This window comes from Alosa sapidissima, chromosome 13 (assembly GCF_018492685.1).
Source record: "Alosa sapidissima isolate fAloSap1 chromosome 13, fAloSap1.pri, whole genome shotgun sequence".
In the NCBI taxonomy this organism is placed as follows: Eukaryota; Metazoa; Chordata; class Actinopteri; order Clupeiformes; family Clupeidae; genus Alosa; species Alosa sapidissima.
The window spans coordinates 12,558,179-12,576,885 of record NC_055969.1 but is presented as its reverse complement, the minus strand read 5'-3'; the positions used below and the strand labels follow the sequence as shown (position 1 = coordinate 12,576,885).

Here is an 18,707-nt window from a genome sequence, read left to right as displayed (position 1 = left end):
AGTCCGAATACGATTAGGATATGTAAATGTCCGTAATCATATGGTCGTATGATAAATGTCGATAATTTGCCTTAATCAGACTGGAAACTGCATTAAACAATCTAGGCTTTAGTGTTTGCCTAGCCAAACTTATGCGTTTAGTTATAGACTGCATGTAGCCTATAAATTCATCCCAGTCTGATAAAACATTAATCCAGGAAATCTGACAGCCCACTAAAATCTGAGATAACGGAGATAAGTGATTTAACAGTCGCTAGAGGACTGTTATACTGTTTATAATAATAATATACTACCTAATATGATAGCCTAGGTTGCTTCTCTGGTCGTAGAGATTGAATGTCTTCATAATTACTCAGAAAAATCACAGGGGATGCCATATACTGTTTTTGGCATACGAATATTGTACAGCAGTTTATTCTGACAGAGAATAGGTACTACTGGATGTCACCTCAAGGCACAAGCACTAGCACAGGTGCAGCAGATCGACAGCAGATCATCTAATTTGACAGCTGTGCTCGGAGGTAAAAAACGGTATCACCATTACCAGATTGACCACCCTCAGTAGGCCTGCACAATATTATTATTGGCGTATGAGAAGTTTCCAATGAGGGCGGCTTTATATTTTTTATTTAGACAGCCCAGTAGTTCACCAATGATATTTGACCATGTAAGGAATAAAAACATTTAATTTTAGGCAAGAAAAGCAACTTTATTGACCCCCATGAATAGGTCTTTAACAGTGCTGGGGCAACTATCCCATTGCACTACAAACATTAGGGTATCAAAATGACAATCACTGAACAACAAGAGTGAAAATAATGTGTAAAAGAGTGGATTATCTGTGGGTTTCTTTAAGTTAAACAAGTGCACAGTGGAAAATAGGAAATGTTAACAGTTAAACACATACTGTTATAAAAACAGATTTTTGAAGGCACTTTCAGATGGACTGATATGTTCAACAGACACAACCATGTAATAACAAAGCCTTGTAAATGCTCTGAAAACACTATACCCCAACTATGAATTCATATTCCTTGTTCATCTTGACTAACAGTCAGATGACGGAGGAACCACTCACTTAATATGAACTCCCTCCCTCCTTTCTAATATTTGCATATACCTCCATGATGTACATCCACATCTCAGAGAAAGCTCTACCACATAGCACCAAGTAGGTCCGAGTAACAAGACAAGGGCTGAGTAATAAAAACAAACCAAGAGAAAAAAATATGGCTTTCCAAACTTGACCTCATTCAAACACAGGAGGTCAAAGTGACAGATGCCCTGACTAATAGAAAACGAACACCCACAAACTCTCTTTTTTTTATTAACATAGACATTTAATAGAAGATATTATTTGTAACACAATTCATAGCTTTATTATTTTTTCTTTTCTTAAAAAATGATATGTTTTCTTTCTTTGAATTGTTTCATCGCAAAAAAAGGTACTCATTGCACTGCTGGTCCAAATTGCCACACGATGCGGTTGACTGTCCCTGGGTTAAACCACCAGAAGAAGAAAGGCTATGGAGGCCACTCACACATTCACAACAATCTTCTTTGGAACCTGACTAAATGTTAGACATATCTATGGAACAAATACTGTTTTTTTTTCTTCTTTTTTTATAATTTCCACCCCCCAGAAGTTGAGGAGTAGAAATAAAATAAAAAAATGACAAAGTTAAAAACATCATTGTGCTCGATGATATAATATTTTTCTTAGCCGTGTTAACTGAGGCCATTTTACTTAGCCCATCATAAGTGAATTGATTGAGTAAATTAAATGTGTAGCCTCAGTTAAGACCCGTGCATGCTAGGTCCAGACAATCTACTCTATTGGATCTAATGCTAAATTAAATCACATGGAGCTATTAAAAGCGCAGTTACTTTAGAGATTTGCATAAGTTGTGCATACATTATCCAAAAGACACAAACAAAACAATAAACAGTTAAGTCATGGCACGGCAATGCTTGTAAAAGTGACAAATAGAAAAAAGAACGGTGAAAACAAACAAAAAAATAACCCAAAGTTTAAAATAAACATCCTGATACATTTGTTCACTTTTTACCCCTATTTCATCTCTTAGAATTGCTTTGCCCAGAATGGTGCATGTCAAAAAAAGTAATACCTCATCATCATAGTTACACTCTTGAACAAAAATATATAATAAAACTGTGGCACGGGTCCAAAGCCCAAGCCGCTGATTTGTCTTTGCTTGCATGGCATCTGTGTGTGTGTGTTGTATGTGTGTTAGCAGACAAACAGTGGCGGTTCTCATTGGTCTTCCTCCCGGAGCTCCGAAGGCAGGAACTTGTACTGCTGCTGGCGGATCATGGCCAGCTTCTTCCTGGCCTCGTCCAGCTCACGCTCCTTCCTCAACATCTCCTCCTGAGCCGCAATAATCTAAAACACACACACACACACACACACACAACAGGCTCAGGGTCACATCGCTTATTTAGTCACAGTGCCTAAGTATGTGGTACCACCTAATACCACCTAATACTTAGGACCAATTAATATTATATAGGAAGATGATATTAATAACATACATAGAATAAATGAAATACATACAACAGTACTAATAATAGCCTATATGCTATTTAAATCGGTGACAATTGTGTAACATAGGTGATGTCACATAAACAGTGAGATGCACAGCCCAAAAAAGACTTCACTGTCCAATCATTGGCTCAGTAAGGCTCTTGAGCCCGCTCTGTTACATAATATTAACACATCCTCATAAAGAGGATGTGTTATTATTCATGAGGAGGCGCAGTTCTACTGGCAAATGCTACAACTGGCTACTTTCCAGCACATACAATGATTTATAAAACAAATATACAATATTTCTGTTAATAGTTTAATGAGTAATTACAATAATGCTGCGTACATTCATGTATGCATTTACACTTATAAGATACTATATCAGATATGTACCATGTACTATTTCATATGTTTAAAACACGCTCTACTCACAACATACCGCTAGAGCCTAGACTGTTTAGAGTATTTAAACAAAAACGCGTTTCTATTTATTAAAATGTCAGGCTAGACTCTTCGTCATGAACAGGAACCTAATGCTATATCCAGACTAAGGAGATGCCAGTATGCTGTGACCAGGATTAGAATCAGAATCAGGTTCATTTGGCCAAGTGAGTTAGTACATATAAGGAATATGGTTCTGAACATTCCTTGTGTGTACTGTGACTGTATGAAGACTTGCTTCAAATTCTCTGGATCGAAGTCTAAGGCTTCCAGTGTATGATTTATGCCTACCTGAGCGATACCGCCCACCATCTTGCTCTTCACCATGACGGCCTGGTCATCCTGGGCATCGAAGGCGGCCTTCTGGGCGGCCTTCACCAGGTTGTCTGAGGCCCTCTTGACAGCGTTACCAGCAGCCTGCAGGAACAAACAGCACAACCGTTGCAACAACAGATCAGACACAAACAAAACCACAACCATTACAGCAACATTTCTCCAACACAAACAAAAATCACAAATTTCTCAGACAGACAAAATCACATCAGTTACAGCAACATTTCTCAAATGACTGAAAATGTAGGTCTGGTCTAGCAACTTCTTAATCGCAATTGTCCTCAGCTGATCTTCAATGAGCTTAGTGAGACTGGAGAGTACTCATTGCTTGCTCAGAGCCACCTCATCCGTAGTAATATGCCAGGACAAAGCTTTGTGGTTCAGACTTAAATTCTCCCTGATTTCACACAAAAATGTAGCCTTCTGAGTTATTTTGTCTGTTTGGAAAGGTTTGCAGCTGCTGCCAACACTGACGCAGAACACAAGCATGAGTAAGACATCCAACCCCCCCCCCACTTCCAACATCACATACTCCCACAATTCACTAATACTTACACAAACTCACACACATTCAATCACTAATACAAAGACACACTCACAGTCTCTCTCTCCCTCACACACACACACACACACACACAGTCTCCTTCCTCCATCTCCTCCAGAGCCAGCACAGGAGCCGCCCCCTCCCCTGCTGGTAAGGATAACGCCAGAATCTGTCTGAACTGCTTGTCAACCATAACACTCCTCCAGACTCCGAGGCCTAAGGATGGCTTTAAAAGGCAATGCTGGAGTGAAGTAGCCCAGGCGCTCATTGTGAATCACTTGAAGCAAAACACACACACACACACACACACACACACACACACACACACACACACACACACACACACACACACACACACACACACACACACACACACACACACACACACACACACACACACACACACACACACACAGAACACGTATGTGTTCCCCGCCCCGCACACTCATTTGGCAGCCTTTCGCAAACACTGAGTGAGCGTTTTTTTCCCTTTTTTGTGTGCAGGGCCCTTTAGAGGCCTTTGCGGTAGAGCAGTGGAGTTGAAGGGAAGACGAGGAGAGAAGACACCCTGCTGGTCAGGGCCTACTGCAGGCCTCCCCCTTTGCTGCCGCGGCTGGCCGGGTCTCTCGCTGTCTCAACGGCTGATTTATGGTTCTTATTAGCATGCCAGAGTTAGCCTGGCCCTGACACGAGCCACAAGCCAAACTCAAGGCCAAGAGGCTTTTAAAAAAAACAGACACAAAAGAACAGCTGCGACTCAGGATATTTACATCCTTCATCTCAAGACCAGTAAGGCATCTCCTGTGATGTGATGTTAGCCTTCCCTTAACGTGTCTTGCCACCGCACCAAGTGTCATAAAAAAAACATACTACTCTGTTCCGTCACTTGAAATGGAAGTGGTCGCTTTATTTATGTAACATTGTAATTATATAGCATCACACTGTACCTGATAATGGTCTGATATGGCTCCTCTCTAATTACAATACTTTGATGTGAGATTAGCTGTGCATTGTCAGGGTCCAGGAAGTGTGACTATTTAGGCCACCTGTGTCAGGCCATCGGACCACCTGCTGCTATTGCTTCAGACCACTCAGTCTCACTCACGCTTGCACACACACACACACACACACACACACACACACACACACACGTACACCATCTCAAATATTTCTTCTCATGTGTAGTACCATTTATGTGAACTCACTCTTGTATGGCACTACTAAGTAGACTTGTGTTGGCCATGTTGTTCACAGACTGCCTCAACTCTTGAGTCAGCGTCCTCCACCGTTTAGCAGTAATTAAAGATGCTAGTATGACTGTTAGGGGGAGGGGTACAATTTCCACTGACAACTCTGATATTTGGAAAGTGACTCAGGTGAGGGGGGAAACTCAATCTGGAGAAGTAGCCTTTGCCCAAGGAGCAGCTGTGTGTTAGGCTACACAGGGGAATAAGACTCGGGTGGTTAGTTAGGCCAGAGGAACACGAGACGTCCCTCAGGGCAGGGCAAAGCTGAGGGGAAGCGGCTATGGAGCTATGCAGCACGGTGGCATTCCCAAAAGTGCAACCGCTTTCAACTGCAATGTGTCTATGATATATTCTATTACAGAATGTAAGTCATGTTTCAGTGTTTATTAGGAATCCTAGAACCAATTAAAAACTCAAATGTGAAAACAAATAGGCAAGTTTAGTCTGTCTGAGGCACGGTTCTCCTTTGTGTTAAAAGAGAGAGAGAGAGAGAGAGAGAGAGAGTTAGGGGGCAGGTCTAGAGGTGACAACAAGATGCTTTAGCTGAGAGATACCACATCTTGCCATGATGACTGCCTCCTGGCACACTTGCAAAACTCTCTCTCACCAATTCAAAGCCAGGGCTCAACCAGGGGGGACACTCTGGACACTAAAACCACTGCTGGCCAGGACAGAAGCCCGCTCTGCTCTATTATGCTAAACACAAGGGTCCCCATGGACAGAGGTCCAGCCTCAGCAAAGGGGTAAATTTAGCCAGGCTAAAGCCCAAGGTGACAGCTGGACACGGGTGAGCAGCCCTGTGTAACCAGAAACAGAGGCCTCCACCTATTTCTGGCCTTGGGTTCCATGCTCACCCCTGTAATTGTTGACCGGACAGAGAGGGACAGGCGAGCCGTAAAACAATAGAAAGAAGTTAACAGAAGGGAAGACCCACAAGAGATGCCTGACAGCCTGTGGAACTCAAACAAGGGTGAAAGACCAGCGATGTGATGGCTGTTTGGTCTCGTCTTTTGGAAGAAGAGAAAAACAGGAGGACTAAAAGAGGTGCTGCACTCAGCAGCCAACCCTATGGCTCCTAGTTCATAAACCATGATAATCCTGGAGTGTTAACGTTCTTACATAACATGGAGAGTAATGGATTTTGAGAGAGAAAGGCACAGAAATGTAGCAGGAACGGAGAGAAGTAGAGGGAGAGAGATGAGAGAGAGAGAGGGGGGGGGGGGGGGAGCGAGAAAGAAGAGTACTCAACCAAGTAGAGAACCTAACAGAGGCTGGCAAAGTGAACACCAGAGACTGCAGAATGTTGAAAGTGTCCCTCACGTGTCCCCCTCATTCAACTGACCTGCAGCCTCTTCATGGTCTGGGAGTCCTGGTCAGCCTTGACCTTGCAGGCCACCAGGAGCTGGGCGGTGGAGGCAGCCACCTGCTTGGCCGAGGAGATGAGCTTCTCCTCGCTGGCGTGACCCTGCACCGCTGAGTTAGCCGCCTCGCACAGGTTGTTCGTTGCAGCAGCAACCATGCGCGCCTACGATGGCAAATACAATCAGTATACAGTACATTTGATATGGCAACACTTCACTTAGATAGCCTGCCTAAAGATATTTTATAGATGGCTTGTTGAAATTCAAATTTAGTCTTGGTTGTTCAACATTTACTGAATATCACCTTAACCAAACCCATCCCCTTGAGTGTTTGTAATCTGAGAATCTGTAGATCTAAATCTAGGCTAATGGAGACCATCCAAGTACCATCCAAGTGTGGCTGTTTAGAGTACAGTATCCGTACTGTAACACTGTTATTCATCAAATTTAATGTATAAAGAAATGCTGCAGGTTTCTGTAAAACAGAATTCTCATCAAGTGGGCCTCAAAATAGTTAATGAAAGTAATGAAATAGTTAATGAAGTAATTGGTTGTCCATTTTCATTCTTACTTTTTAAAAGTAAGAATGACACAAAGTAAGCAGTACGCTTAGCACTCTAGCACACTCCAACTCGGCCAGGAAAAGAGTAAAAGGCAGCTAACTCTATAGTTACAATGTCACCTCAGTGATATTTCAGTCTAGTCTTTTTCTCCCCACATACAGTACATCTGCTCAGTTATAAATAAACATCCAGCCTCTTTAATTATTGGTGTGGTCTCTCTCCCTCTCTCTTTCTTTCTTTCTTTCTCTCTCTCTCGTGGTTCATTACATACAGTAGGCTACACCACCTGCTGGGAGTGATTAACTATTATACTAACTGCTCAGCTAATTCATCCTAAAAAGTTGTGCTTTTATTTAGTGAAGGTTGAATCTTACAGCAGAAATGAGACCCTGGGACCATTGTCCATCGTCCACGGCATTGGCTTGGATGGCCCCAACCTGGACAGAGACAGAGAAAAGACGGAAGAGGAAGGTTAAGAAAAGTACTACGGGTCCGCATGCAACACTAAGACCTCTTATCATTTTTCCAACAAATCATGATCATGATACGAATATAACTTCTGACGTGTAAAAATGAGAAATTATGCTTATGCTCAAGCAGCTTTGGGTAATACTGTTGTGAAAAGACTAAATATGGATGCAAAGTAATTATTTTCGCTTTTCCAAGAAATACAATTATAGTCACAGTAGCCGGTTGTTGTCCCAAACTAACCTTGCCCTGGGCCACCAATTCCCTCTGGGCGGCCGAGGCTGCCTTAACCAGTGCGCTGGTAGCCGCAGCAATGGATTTGGCCGCCTCCAGGATCTGCTCCTCAAAGTTCAGACTCTCATCTGCCTCCTGTGGAAGCAGAAGACGGGATCTGAGTGGGCGACATCACCACTTACAGTACAAGAGACGTGAGACTGAGCAAGACCGGGACAGAGACAGAGAGATGTGAGAGACAGAGAGATGTGAGAAACAGAGAGATGTGAGCATGCTAGCATGCTGACCGATACATACATCCACAATCGGAGGGTTACCTTCCGTCCATACCTTGCAAACTGCGTGATATAGATACAAGTGAGAAAGGGCAGTGTAGAGTAGATCATTATGTTATCACGTTAGAAGTTCTTAACAAGACATAGTGGTAGGTTATCCAAAAGTACTTCATCACATTGATTAAGTATAGATAGATCATCATAATCATCATCATCATGCTTTATAGAAAGGCCCAGAAATCAATCCCCTTTAAGCCATAACATCCATGCGGTGTTAGTCATGTTTTACACAATGCAGTGTGGTTCTAATTCTGAAGATAAAGGCCAAAAGGCCAACCTTTTGGGCCCAATTAGTATCTCTGCTGACTTCATAAAGTCGTAAAACACATGCAATGTAAACTGTGGCCCACGGTCACTAAACACATGTGCAAGTGTGGTCTCTGTGTATACTCTGTACATACATGAATGTATGTGTGTGTTCATGTATCTGTGTGTGTGTGTGTGTGTGTTTGTTTGTTTGTTTGTGAGTGAGTGGCTAAGCAGGGTTGGAGGTGTGAGCTATGATGAGCTCTCCTGACTTGGCAGGAAAAAACACACCCTCGTCCTCCCCATCTCCTCCTCCTCCTCCTCACCTTGGGTTTGGTCCGCGGCCTCAGCTGCTCCAGTTTCTTGGCGGCCGCCTCGATGGCCGCTGCTGCGCCCAGCAGCTCGTTCTCGGCGATGACGGTGGGGTCCTCGGGGTCCACCCATTCCGTGCCTGTGAGGGGAGCAAGGTTACCAGGGTCAGTGTTCATTAAGCAGTTACTGATCCCACTCACACCCAGGTCTGGGGTTAGAAATAACAGGGGTCCCGTTATTTCTTCAGATAGTTAACACAGAAGGGATGTGATTCTGTGACACATTGTGGCTTAAAATGACATTTGCTAATCAGTGAAGACTTATGGGAGATGTAGGATTTTCTGATGAGGATTTAACACACCGAGTTGGATTCAGTGTTATCTAAATGTCTGAATTGACATTTTAATTACTAAATGACTTTTGCAGCAGAACCTTCTGTTCACCTTCTGTCTGTTGGCTCCTCAGGTCCTCCTTATTCTGACTAGTGCAAACTAATCATTGTTTACTTCACTAATTCACTATTTACTAATCATTGCATACTTGCCATCTAGATTGTTACGAGAAGACAAATTAAAATTAACTAGATATAATGAGCACCTTTTGTGCCTGAACTGTAGCCCCATATGAAGGGATGCCCCCCACCCCTCCTTGCAATGTTAACAGAAACCTGACATGGGCTTAACACAGGCTTGAATGGCCTGACCTATCAGTGGAATGGCCGATTCAGCGCCTTCCATTCCAGTCTAAGGAGAAATAGAGCGGAGGGGCTGTAACCACCTCTTACGATATATATCCATCACCTTGTCCTGACCAGCACACACACACACACACACACACACACACACACACACACACACACGTAAACACACACACAAACACACAAAAAGACACACAGACACACACATAAACACATATAAGCACAGACACAAACATACAAAGAGACACACACACACATAGCATCTGTTAAATCAAGGTGTGACATTAGTGCGTTCAGGCCCAAGAGATAGGGGTTCACTTTTATTCTCGGAGGCGGTCTATAAACCCAGAATAAGTGAGTGAGTGTGTGTGCGTGTGTGTGTGCGTGTGTGTGTGCGTGTGTGTGTGCGTGTGTGTGTGTGTGTAATTGAGGAGACTAGTTGGAAAAACTTGTGATAGAGGAAGGGGAGGTGGGTGGGTGGGTTTGGCCTGAGTGCTGATGATGGAGTCCGTCACCAGGACCTCTATAAAGCCAAGGCCAGCACTCTGGCCATCCCCAATAGCTAATTGCAGCACCCATTTTCTTAGGCATTCACTTTTTAATAATAGCTGTCTAGTGTTACAGCTTGAAGATGGAAGAAAGGGGTCATATGGAACCTGATCCAGGGACAGAGGTAATTAGGTGGTGATTTGGGACCAATCAGGTGTTTAGAAGCAGGTGGGGTGGGTTGTTTTTGATGGTGACTGGTGGAGTTGGTAGTTTATGTACTCGGTGTGATTGGAGGTCAAAGGTTAAGATACCTTTCATGGCCTCGGCAGCCTGGATGAGTTCGGTCACAGAGCCGGCCACACGCTTGGAGTAGACGGCCAGCTGCTGCTTCAGGTCGTGGGTGGGCTTCTGGATGATCTGTGGAGGAGGAAGAGGAGGAGGAGGAGAGGTGGAGAATGAGAGGAGAGGAGAGGAGGAGGAGGAGAGGAGAGGGTGGTGAAGAAGGAGGTGGAAGAGGAGAGGGAGAGGAGGAGGAGGAGGAGAGGTGGAGGAGAAGTAGAGGAGGAGAGGTGGAGAAGGAGGTGGAGGAGGAGAAGGAGGTAGAGGAGGAGGAGAAGGAGAGAAAGAGAGGGAGAGAAAAGGTGGGTTAGGATCTTTTGGGCCATCTGATGAACCTGCTACGACCCTCTGGACTTTGCATCCTTTTATTCTGGTCTATAACGATATCAGGTGCTCCCCTACACACCAGATGAACTACAGTTTTAGAAACAGATATGAAAAGTGTTAACCACCATCCTACCTCTTCATTGCAACTTTCATTCCCAAGGCTAACATTAATATCTCATGGAGGATCGATTTCTAAATCCATGTCAGATGAGCCAACTCGTAATGAGAACTTCTGCCTATTAGCCAGGTCATTAAGATGAAATGCCAGAAAAAAAGATTTGCGTTCATGCACAAAACACACACGTTTCGCACAGGAAGTTGTCCACCAAACCAAGCAGTGAAACATATATCTTACAGAGAGAGAGAGAGAGAGAGAGAGTGTCTCTATGCATGTTTGTGTGTGTGTGTGTGTGTGTGTGTGTGTGTGTGTGTGTGTGTGTGAGTGAGAGAGAGGGACGGAAAGAGTATGACAAACGCCCTCGGACTGTCCTCTACAGGGCTAGTGGGGTGTCCAGCCAAAAGCAGATGACAGGTGCGGCATTAACAGTGCTTGTCGTCTACCCATAATCCCGCTGGGCTGGGGCATGCCACAAGTGTGTTCAGATGAGTGGCTAAGAAAAGACCAGCGACGCATGAGCACAGTGTCACAAGCATCAGGGGAATGGCCAAGCAATGGCAGGGATGCACACACAAGTACACACACACGTATATGCATGCATGTGTCCGCACACACACACATCCATCCACACACATGAATGGGCACGCACACAGCACGCACGCGCGCACATTTATGAGTATACATTCAAAGAAACACACACACAGTTGCAATGTTCATATCAGCATTAGTTTACGCAATTCCTTGAACTATGCTAGTACAAAATGTGCATTCAGTGATTTTCTGAGGTTAGGTTCTCCAACTGTTAGTCTAGTACTGTAAATGGCTGATGGAGGCTTCACAGACAGCTGTTCGGGGGCCTGAAGGCCTTGAGGATGTGTGTGGTGGGGGGTTTGGGGAATAGCTCCCTGGGGCTCAAACAGTGCAGCCACACAGTCGTGCAGGTCAATCATACCGTGTGTCTTACTCACCGGCTACCGGGGTGAATAAGGTACAACACAAAGCCAGGATAAGAGAGGGACAGACACAGAGACAGATATTCAGACAGACAGACAGACAGATGGATAACAGTGAAAAGTGAGGAGAGAGTCAGGGTGCAGATTCAGAGATGGGGATGTGCTGTAGTAGATGACTGGACAATTGCCTCATAGATGACTCTCGCATATGATGACATCTTGGAAAGTTTTATTTTGAGAGTGATGTCGGTGATGTCTATGATGTCAGGAGGAGAGTCATCTCTCTGAAATTGACCTCTAAAACCAGGATTAAGGGGGTAGCTAAATTGTGCTTGAAGAAATATTACACTTCTATTATCAGGCATTACCACGTTTTATATGGTCGGTCACATCCATGCCAACATTCTTGGGAAAGTAGCTTATTTGCCATCTCCCCCAAAGATAAATAAAATGGTACATACCCTTGTGTGCAGTAACTCAGTCTGACACAACCCCTGTTAGCCTAGCTTAACATACCTCATTGATGTGGTTGGAACCCACTAGCCAATAGCTCCCTAAAGTGACAAAAGGACTCCAACATTTCCCCGATATTCATGACTTGTATAGTTACAACATGTACAAATAGCAATGCAAAATGACGGCATGTCTACATAAGGTGTGAGCCATGTTTAAAACTGAGGGTGTGTCATGACAAACTATAAATCATCTCAAGCAAGACAGTTACTATGAAAATGACAACTTCATAAACTGGTGACTAACAGGTCAGGGGACCAGTGACCGGTGTGAGAGCGCTGGGTCACAGATGGAGCAACCTCTCAAGACCAGGGAAGGTGTCTTTCAAGATCAGGGAAGGTGTGTGTGTGTGTGTGTGTGTGTGTGTGTGTGTGTGTGTGCGCAGTGTGGGCTCACCTCAGAGTGACACATCTTTCTGTGGTTACCCTTTACAGAAGGATCTGACTGTGGCAGAAACTTAATACGACTGGCGTTCACCACCATGATGGTGCACTAGACAACTTTTGGGATACCACTGATAGATATGGTAACCAGACGACATTGCTGTAACATGTCTTAAACATATGCACTGGAGAATATGCCTCTCTCACCTGTATTAGAAGTCACTAACCCCTAACCCTGGATGAAAAAAACATCTCCTAAACCAATGACTTTCCACTGAGTTACTCAAGTGACTCAAAACTTGCCCCTTATCTAGGTTATTACTGAATACTGACATTAGCTTTCTTTTGTTTTACTCTGTGCAATACTGACCACAACCTGAAGTGCTACAGAATATCAATACAACAAGTGATTTTCTGTTGTTACCAAAGTAGCCCTGATAAAGAAAGGCAAGAATCATGGGAGGACTTACCACCAGGACGTGCTCCAGCAGGCCCAGGTATCCGGTGGCACACTCCGATCCGAAGCGCAGGGCCCGCGCCTGCACCTCCTTACTGACCTCGGGGTGGTATGCCGCTTGCTGCGGGGCCACAATAAGGACACGCATTCAGAGGATGCCATGTTGGCTTCATTATCAGTGTGTTATTAACTCAAGTCACACATCTCAATTGTGTCTGGTAACTCATACTCGTTGATATGAAACAGGTAACTATCAAACAAAAATACTTCTACCGTAATTTCCCAACTATTAGCCGCGGTTTATACATCAACTTCGCATAATTTCTTCAGCTATGAGGTTAATACATGGGGGCAGTTAATATGGTTTTCTTTTTTTTTAACTTGCATAACACACTGTCCTGCGGTTTATACACAATGCGGCTAATACACAGGAAATTACTGTATAGCAACAAAAACATATTTTCCCATTGTATATAAACGTTAGTGGTTTTAAATTTTCTGAAGCAGATAATCCAGACACAGACGTAAAGGGCCATTCACACCAAGAACGACAACTAAAAACGAAAACAGCAAAAAAGTATCGCTCTAGGTAATATGAATGACAACGTCTACACATAAATTATAATGATGATGACATGAAGAACGATATTGTCGGGAATAACTTTCAGAGCGATCCAATCAGCCAATCAGGTGTCCTTTCCTGTCTCACCTTGCAGGAGTTTAGCATGTCTGCCATGGCCCGCCTGCTCAGGTTAGCCGTGGCGATGATGTCCTCCTGACGACAGGAGTTCCCAGCAGCCACTGCTTTGGCAGTGGCCAGCGTAATGCCTTTGGTCATGCGGATGAACTCCTCTGGAGTGGTGGTCTTTGGAGGAGGATCGTGGCTCTTGAACACCTGAGGGAAGACACCAGCAGACCAGTGAGACGGCAGGGCTTTAAACAAGGGAACAGGTAATGCCAAACAGGTAGAAAAACATCATCTGTAATACAAAGTCCTTGTACACATATCTCCCTTTCCAGATGTATATTCATAAATCTTTGTACAACTTCAAACTTTCCTTGCACATTTTCTCACACTTAACCAAACTATCCAGTTGCAAAAAGCATTTTGCTTTTCTAAAATCATATCGCTCATATCGTGTTCTCTTTTCTCACTGCAAGCTAGTTAGGTCCCTGAGATGCTGGGAGCAGTGGTCCATCACAGCAGGCACTTGGCATATTACAAGTACCAACACCAACATAAAAACAAACACGAAAAACACCACAGGTCTATAATGTCAAGTCTACATCATATTCACATTGGCAATTAGAACAGGATTAAGCCATCGGGTGCCACTTACGGACAGCTCCTGCTTGATGTGCTCGATGGTGGCCTCCAACGCCCTGGTCCCCTTGGTGGCCTCGTCCTCCACCGCCTTCACCGTCTTCAGCAGCGAAGTCACATTGGTCACCATCACCTGCGCGACACCGGACAGACATGCTGATGAGTGACGGCCCTCTCCCCAAGTCACACCTTTACCTTACTGCCTTCGCAGAGAGAGTGTGTGTGTGTGCATGTGCGTGAGTCTCAGAGCATCTCAAGAGGATTTTCATGGGGGTTTTGTTTGAGGTGATACTTAGAGAGAGGAAAGTACAGAGGGAGAGAGAGAGAGAGAGAGAAAGAAGAGAGAGGGAGGGAGGAAAACAAAGATGGACATGGAAATAGTTCAGGGAGGGGGCACAACAGGGAGGACACAAGAGGGGACGCTGAAGGACACATGCCCGGATCAGATTTCTCAACCTATGCTGGATGACTAAATATAGGATAGAGATATACAATGTAAAAACATAATGCCATCTCAGAGACAAAGATACAGGGGGAGAGAGAGAGAGAGAGAGAGAGAAAGACAAGGAGAGAGAGAGAGAGAGAGAGAGAGAGAGAGAGAGAGAGAGAGAGAGAGAGAGAGAGAGAGACAGGGAGAAAGAGAGACAGGGAGGGAAAAAGAGAGAGAGAGACAGAAAGGGAGAGAGAGAGAGAGAGAGAGAGAGAGAGAGAGAGAGAGAGAGAGAGAGAGAGAGAGAGATTGTGAGAATCAGATAAAGGAGGTGAGCCAAAAAAAAAAGGGCACTCTTGTACAAGAGGCAGTGGGGTGAGTGAGTGTGTGTGTAAGAGTGCCAGGAGATGCCCCTAGTCCTGAACTCTAGTGACTGGCTGGGGCAGCAGGGGGGGCTTTGTGTGGATTAGGTTAAAGTTACCCAGCAGCTGCTGACAGGGATCCCTGCACACTTTTAAGTGACTCATGTTAGACAAACCAAGATAGAAGAAAGAAAAAAAAACAAATAAACAAAAAGGTGGCAAAATGTGTCATTTTTGCTTTTTGTAGGCAACTGACTCAGGTTCAATTTGACCATGTAGTCATGTATTTTATACACACCGCCAAACCCAGTTGTTACTGCATTTATAATGTCTTTAAGCAGAACTTTTTTCAAAGATTTTAAAGGAAACTATGTTTTTTCAAATCTTTTCAAAGAGCCTGAGAACTTTAAGCCCTGGGCATGCATGTAAGGTCCATTATGTGGATGCTATGAAAGGAAGCCTTGGTTCAGACCTTCCTGTGGTCCCTCTTTACCTTGGCTGAGTTTTTTAACTGCAGCATGGCCGGGTCATCGTGTGGTTTGCCGGCCGCCGCCTTGGTGGCACTGATGAGGTCGCCCAGAGCTTTGGCCACATCTTTGACTGCGTTGATGAGGACCACCTACAGGGGGAGCACAAGAGCAACAGTCAGAGGTCTGCACACAAGCGCGATGGCACACTGACACCTACTGACACCAACTGAGAAGACCAAACACACACACACACACACACACACACAAGCAAAACCATACGCAAAGGAGAGAGGAACAAGGCACAAACAAAGACAATGTGATCCACACAAGAGACAAACCCTATTTGTTTAAATTCAAAGCATCCAAGATGTCAAACTACAATCAAAAGTAATGTGAGGATGCCATGGAGAGATTAAGCAGCTAGTGGTAATAGCATATTGCAGGTATGAAATGAGAGAGTGCAGACCTATTACACTATCAAACACTGATATTAAACCTGACATTCACATTAAACAGAAACAAACTTACAGGGAAATAATGACAGTAATGAAATCAATCAAGCTTCCTACCGAGTTCTAACGCACATAAAATAATTTTACTGTGCCCTCCTTAATCCAATAAAACATTATGCATGCTGACTAAATGCATTCCTATTCCTGAACACCCATTCCTACATGACTAACTGACATAAGTAACTTAACCCTTCCTTACAGACTAGTCAACATTTGTTGTTGTTGGTTAATCATTAATGGAAGAGCCAGGCTCTACAGTACAGTAACTACAGTCTGCCAAGGCAATCACTAGGAGCCAAATCGACATGTTATAAGTGAATGCACTGCAGTTGGAGACCCTAAGTAGGTGGCTGGTTAGTATCTTGCAGTCATAGCATTACTGTGGTAAGATCACGACAAACCAAATGCTTCTAATTACGACATCTGTTACAACATCAGAATGAACAAAGACCTCACAAATAGCTCTCATTTCTTGGATCGACACTCGTCTGTGTGGTTGAAAACACATTTATTTGAGCCACCAGAATGCAGGGCAGAGCATTAAAAAGAAATTCCATTCCATGACATTAAGTGCCAATCACAATAGAAATACCATTTCAAGCAAACTACTTTGTTTAGCCTTTAGCCTCCTCACCAGACGGAGAAGAGTTAGCTATATTTAGCCTGTCTAAAATATCGTTGTTGTTTTTTTAAGTGGTACCACTGTTCAGCCGTGTTGCCATGAGAACATGGCAGAGAACCCTCATTTGGATTTGGCCATGGTGTAGCAGAGTCTTTCTGTGATATCTGTTCAACAGGTGGTGGTGTTGGTGGGACCGGAGCTACAGGGGTGATGAGTACCAGGGCACTAATCCACAACAGGGAGCTTGTGATCCCAACAGTGCAGGCTGCCAACTGCGGTCACCACTTATGGCTGTGTGGGGGTTTGTGAGCAGAGGTTTTGCATAAATGCTCTTCTTTGTTTTAAAAAACAGAAAAAGGGTAAAAACTACAGATCCTTTACTCAATATGTGTGTCTTTCTCCATCCTAATGCAGTTTAACCACCCATACTCCACAGAGCACAGAAAGTATACTTAGTAAATGAAACACAACAAAAACACATATGTCTTGAAGTTACATTCGCAGGAAAACAGAGAGAGAGAGAGAGAGAGAGAGAGAGAGAGAGAGAAGGAGGGAGGGAAAAAACAGACAGTGGAGTTCATTTCCAGACACAAACAGTACCCACATCCTGACCAACAGCAAACCCGCGGAAAGAAAAAAACGCCTTTTTATCCCGAGAGAGGAGGAAAGAAGAAGGGAGGAGGAAAAAGCCCAGTGCCAAAGGAGGAGAGAGAGAACAACAAGAAAAGAAAAGCACAACATTAAACACGGAACAGATAAAGACAGACTCATCATGCAGACCTGCTGCACAACTGTAATGAAAAAAGCAAATCTCAAACCAATGTCATTTCATTTCATGAATGCCACATGTTTGAGAAGTGGCAAATATTTGAATGGCTAACAGAATATGGCTTACAGTATAAGAAGGATTTAAAAAAAATACACAATAATAATACACAACTTAAACAAAGACAATATATTGTTTAAAATTCTGAGGCATTTTATGAAGGCATTACATCAAGCTGATGAAGTTCTATGAAAGCTCAAATCTCTAAGTACCCCTAGTACAGGCTTGCACTACATAGTGTACTAATGTACTAGTAGACTAGTGCACTACATAGTGTACTAATGTATTATGTGTACCGCTCTATAGTAACTAACTGTATAGTGCACTATGTAGTAAATGATTGGATGTTCTGAATGCAGGCTGAGACTAACACTGTGATGGTGGCGGTGTCCTACCTGTGTCTCTGGGTCTTCTGCGCCGAGGCTGGCGGCGCCCAGCTTGACCACGTCGGCCAGCTTGGTGATGGTGCCGACGGAGGACTGGGCGGCCTGGGCCAGCTTCTCCTGGCTGGCACCCGCCCCGGACACCAGCAACTTGGTGTCCTCCACCAGAGCTTTGGCCGTCTTCAGGATGTGCTCCCTGGAGGAGGAGCACGGGAGGGGGAGTGTGAGGAGGAACTCCGTTTTCATCAACGTTTAGAAATACATCTCATTTTCCGTTTATGGCCTTTTCCCTGTCTTTTCAACCACGCAGCCAAAGATGACTGAGAAGTCCAACTGAACTGCCCCCCATCCACCCCATAAAAAAAAGACACCTACAGTCTAGAAACTGATTCATTTGAACTGTGATTGCAATTGCAACATACCAACCAAATGCAAAGACCAAATACAAAGATGGCAAATTGCCAATTCTTAGTCCCTAGACTGTGACATGATAACGGTGGCGTACCTGTGATCAGCGAAGGTCTCGGCGTTCTCGCGGTTGAGCGTGCCAGCTGTGGCAAACATGATGGTGGTGTCCAAGTCAGCGATGATGCCAGACACAGCGCTGGCGGCTGTGATGCAGGCCTGGGTGCCACGGTTACCCGCCTGGAGGGCGGCCAGCACGTGGGACACCTGGGGATAGCGAGTGAGAGGGAGTGTTTCAATGTGAGCTAAAAGTTCAGTGATCCAATAATATTGGTTCTCTTGCTCAAAATATTCTCAATTCTTTTGATTTTTTGAGAGGTTTGGAGCTAGTTTAACAGAGCACCAGGCGCGCGGGAACCTATTTTTGACCAGGGGTGCTGAATAACAAAAATAATGGATGTCCGA

General features: G+C 44.3%; 1 protein-coding gene across 8 annotated transcripts in view; it reads right to left on the bottom strand.

Annotated features, from left to right (window-relative positions):
• Positions 1-688: 688 nt before the first annotated feature.
• The window catches only part of tln1 (talin 1), an 86,484-nt gene continuing 68,465 nt past the window's right edge, over positions 689-18,707 (bottom strand). For 3 of the 8 annotated variants that reach the window (XM_042058644.1, XM_042058649.1, XM_042058645.1), the window contains 15 exons: positions 18,343-18,509; positions 17,850-18,033; positions 17,233-17,271; positions 15,518-15,643; positions 14,249-14,365; positions 13,618-13,803; positions 12,922-13,029; positions 11,571-11,573; positions 10,130-10,235; positions 8,647-8,771; positions 7,749-7,874; positions 7,412-7,474; positions 6,456-6,638; positions 3,281-3,406; positions 689-2,404 (listed from right to left, as the gene is read on the bottom strand). In XM_042058644.1, the coding sequence (XP_041914578.1) occupies positions 2,276-2,404; positions 3,281-3,406; positions 6,456-6,638; positions 7,412-7,474; positions 7,749-7,874; positions 8,647-8,771; positions 10,130-10,235; positions 11,571-11,573; positions 12,922-13,029; positions 13,618-13,803; positions 14,249-14,365; positions 15,518-15,643; positions 17,233-17,271; positions 17,850-18,033; positions 18,343-18,509 (1,788 nt within the window). In that variant the 3' untranslated portion in view covers positions 689-2,275. The remainder of the gene's footprint in view (positions 2,405-3,280; positions 3,407-6,455; positions 6,639-7,411; positions 7,475-7,748; positions 7,875-8,646; positions 8,772-10,129; positions 10,236-11,570; positions 11,574-12,921; positions 13,030-13,617; positions 13,804-14,248; positions 14,366-15,517; positions 15,644-17,232; positions 17,272-17,849; positions 18,034-18,342; positions 18,510-18,707) is intronic. The other 5 variants (XM_042058647.1, XM_042058650.1, XM_042058648.1 and 2 more) reach the window with 3 other exon arrangements.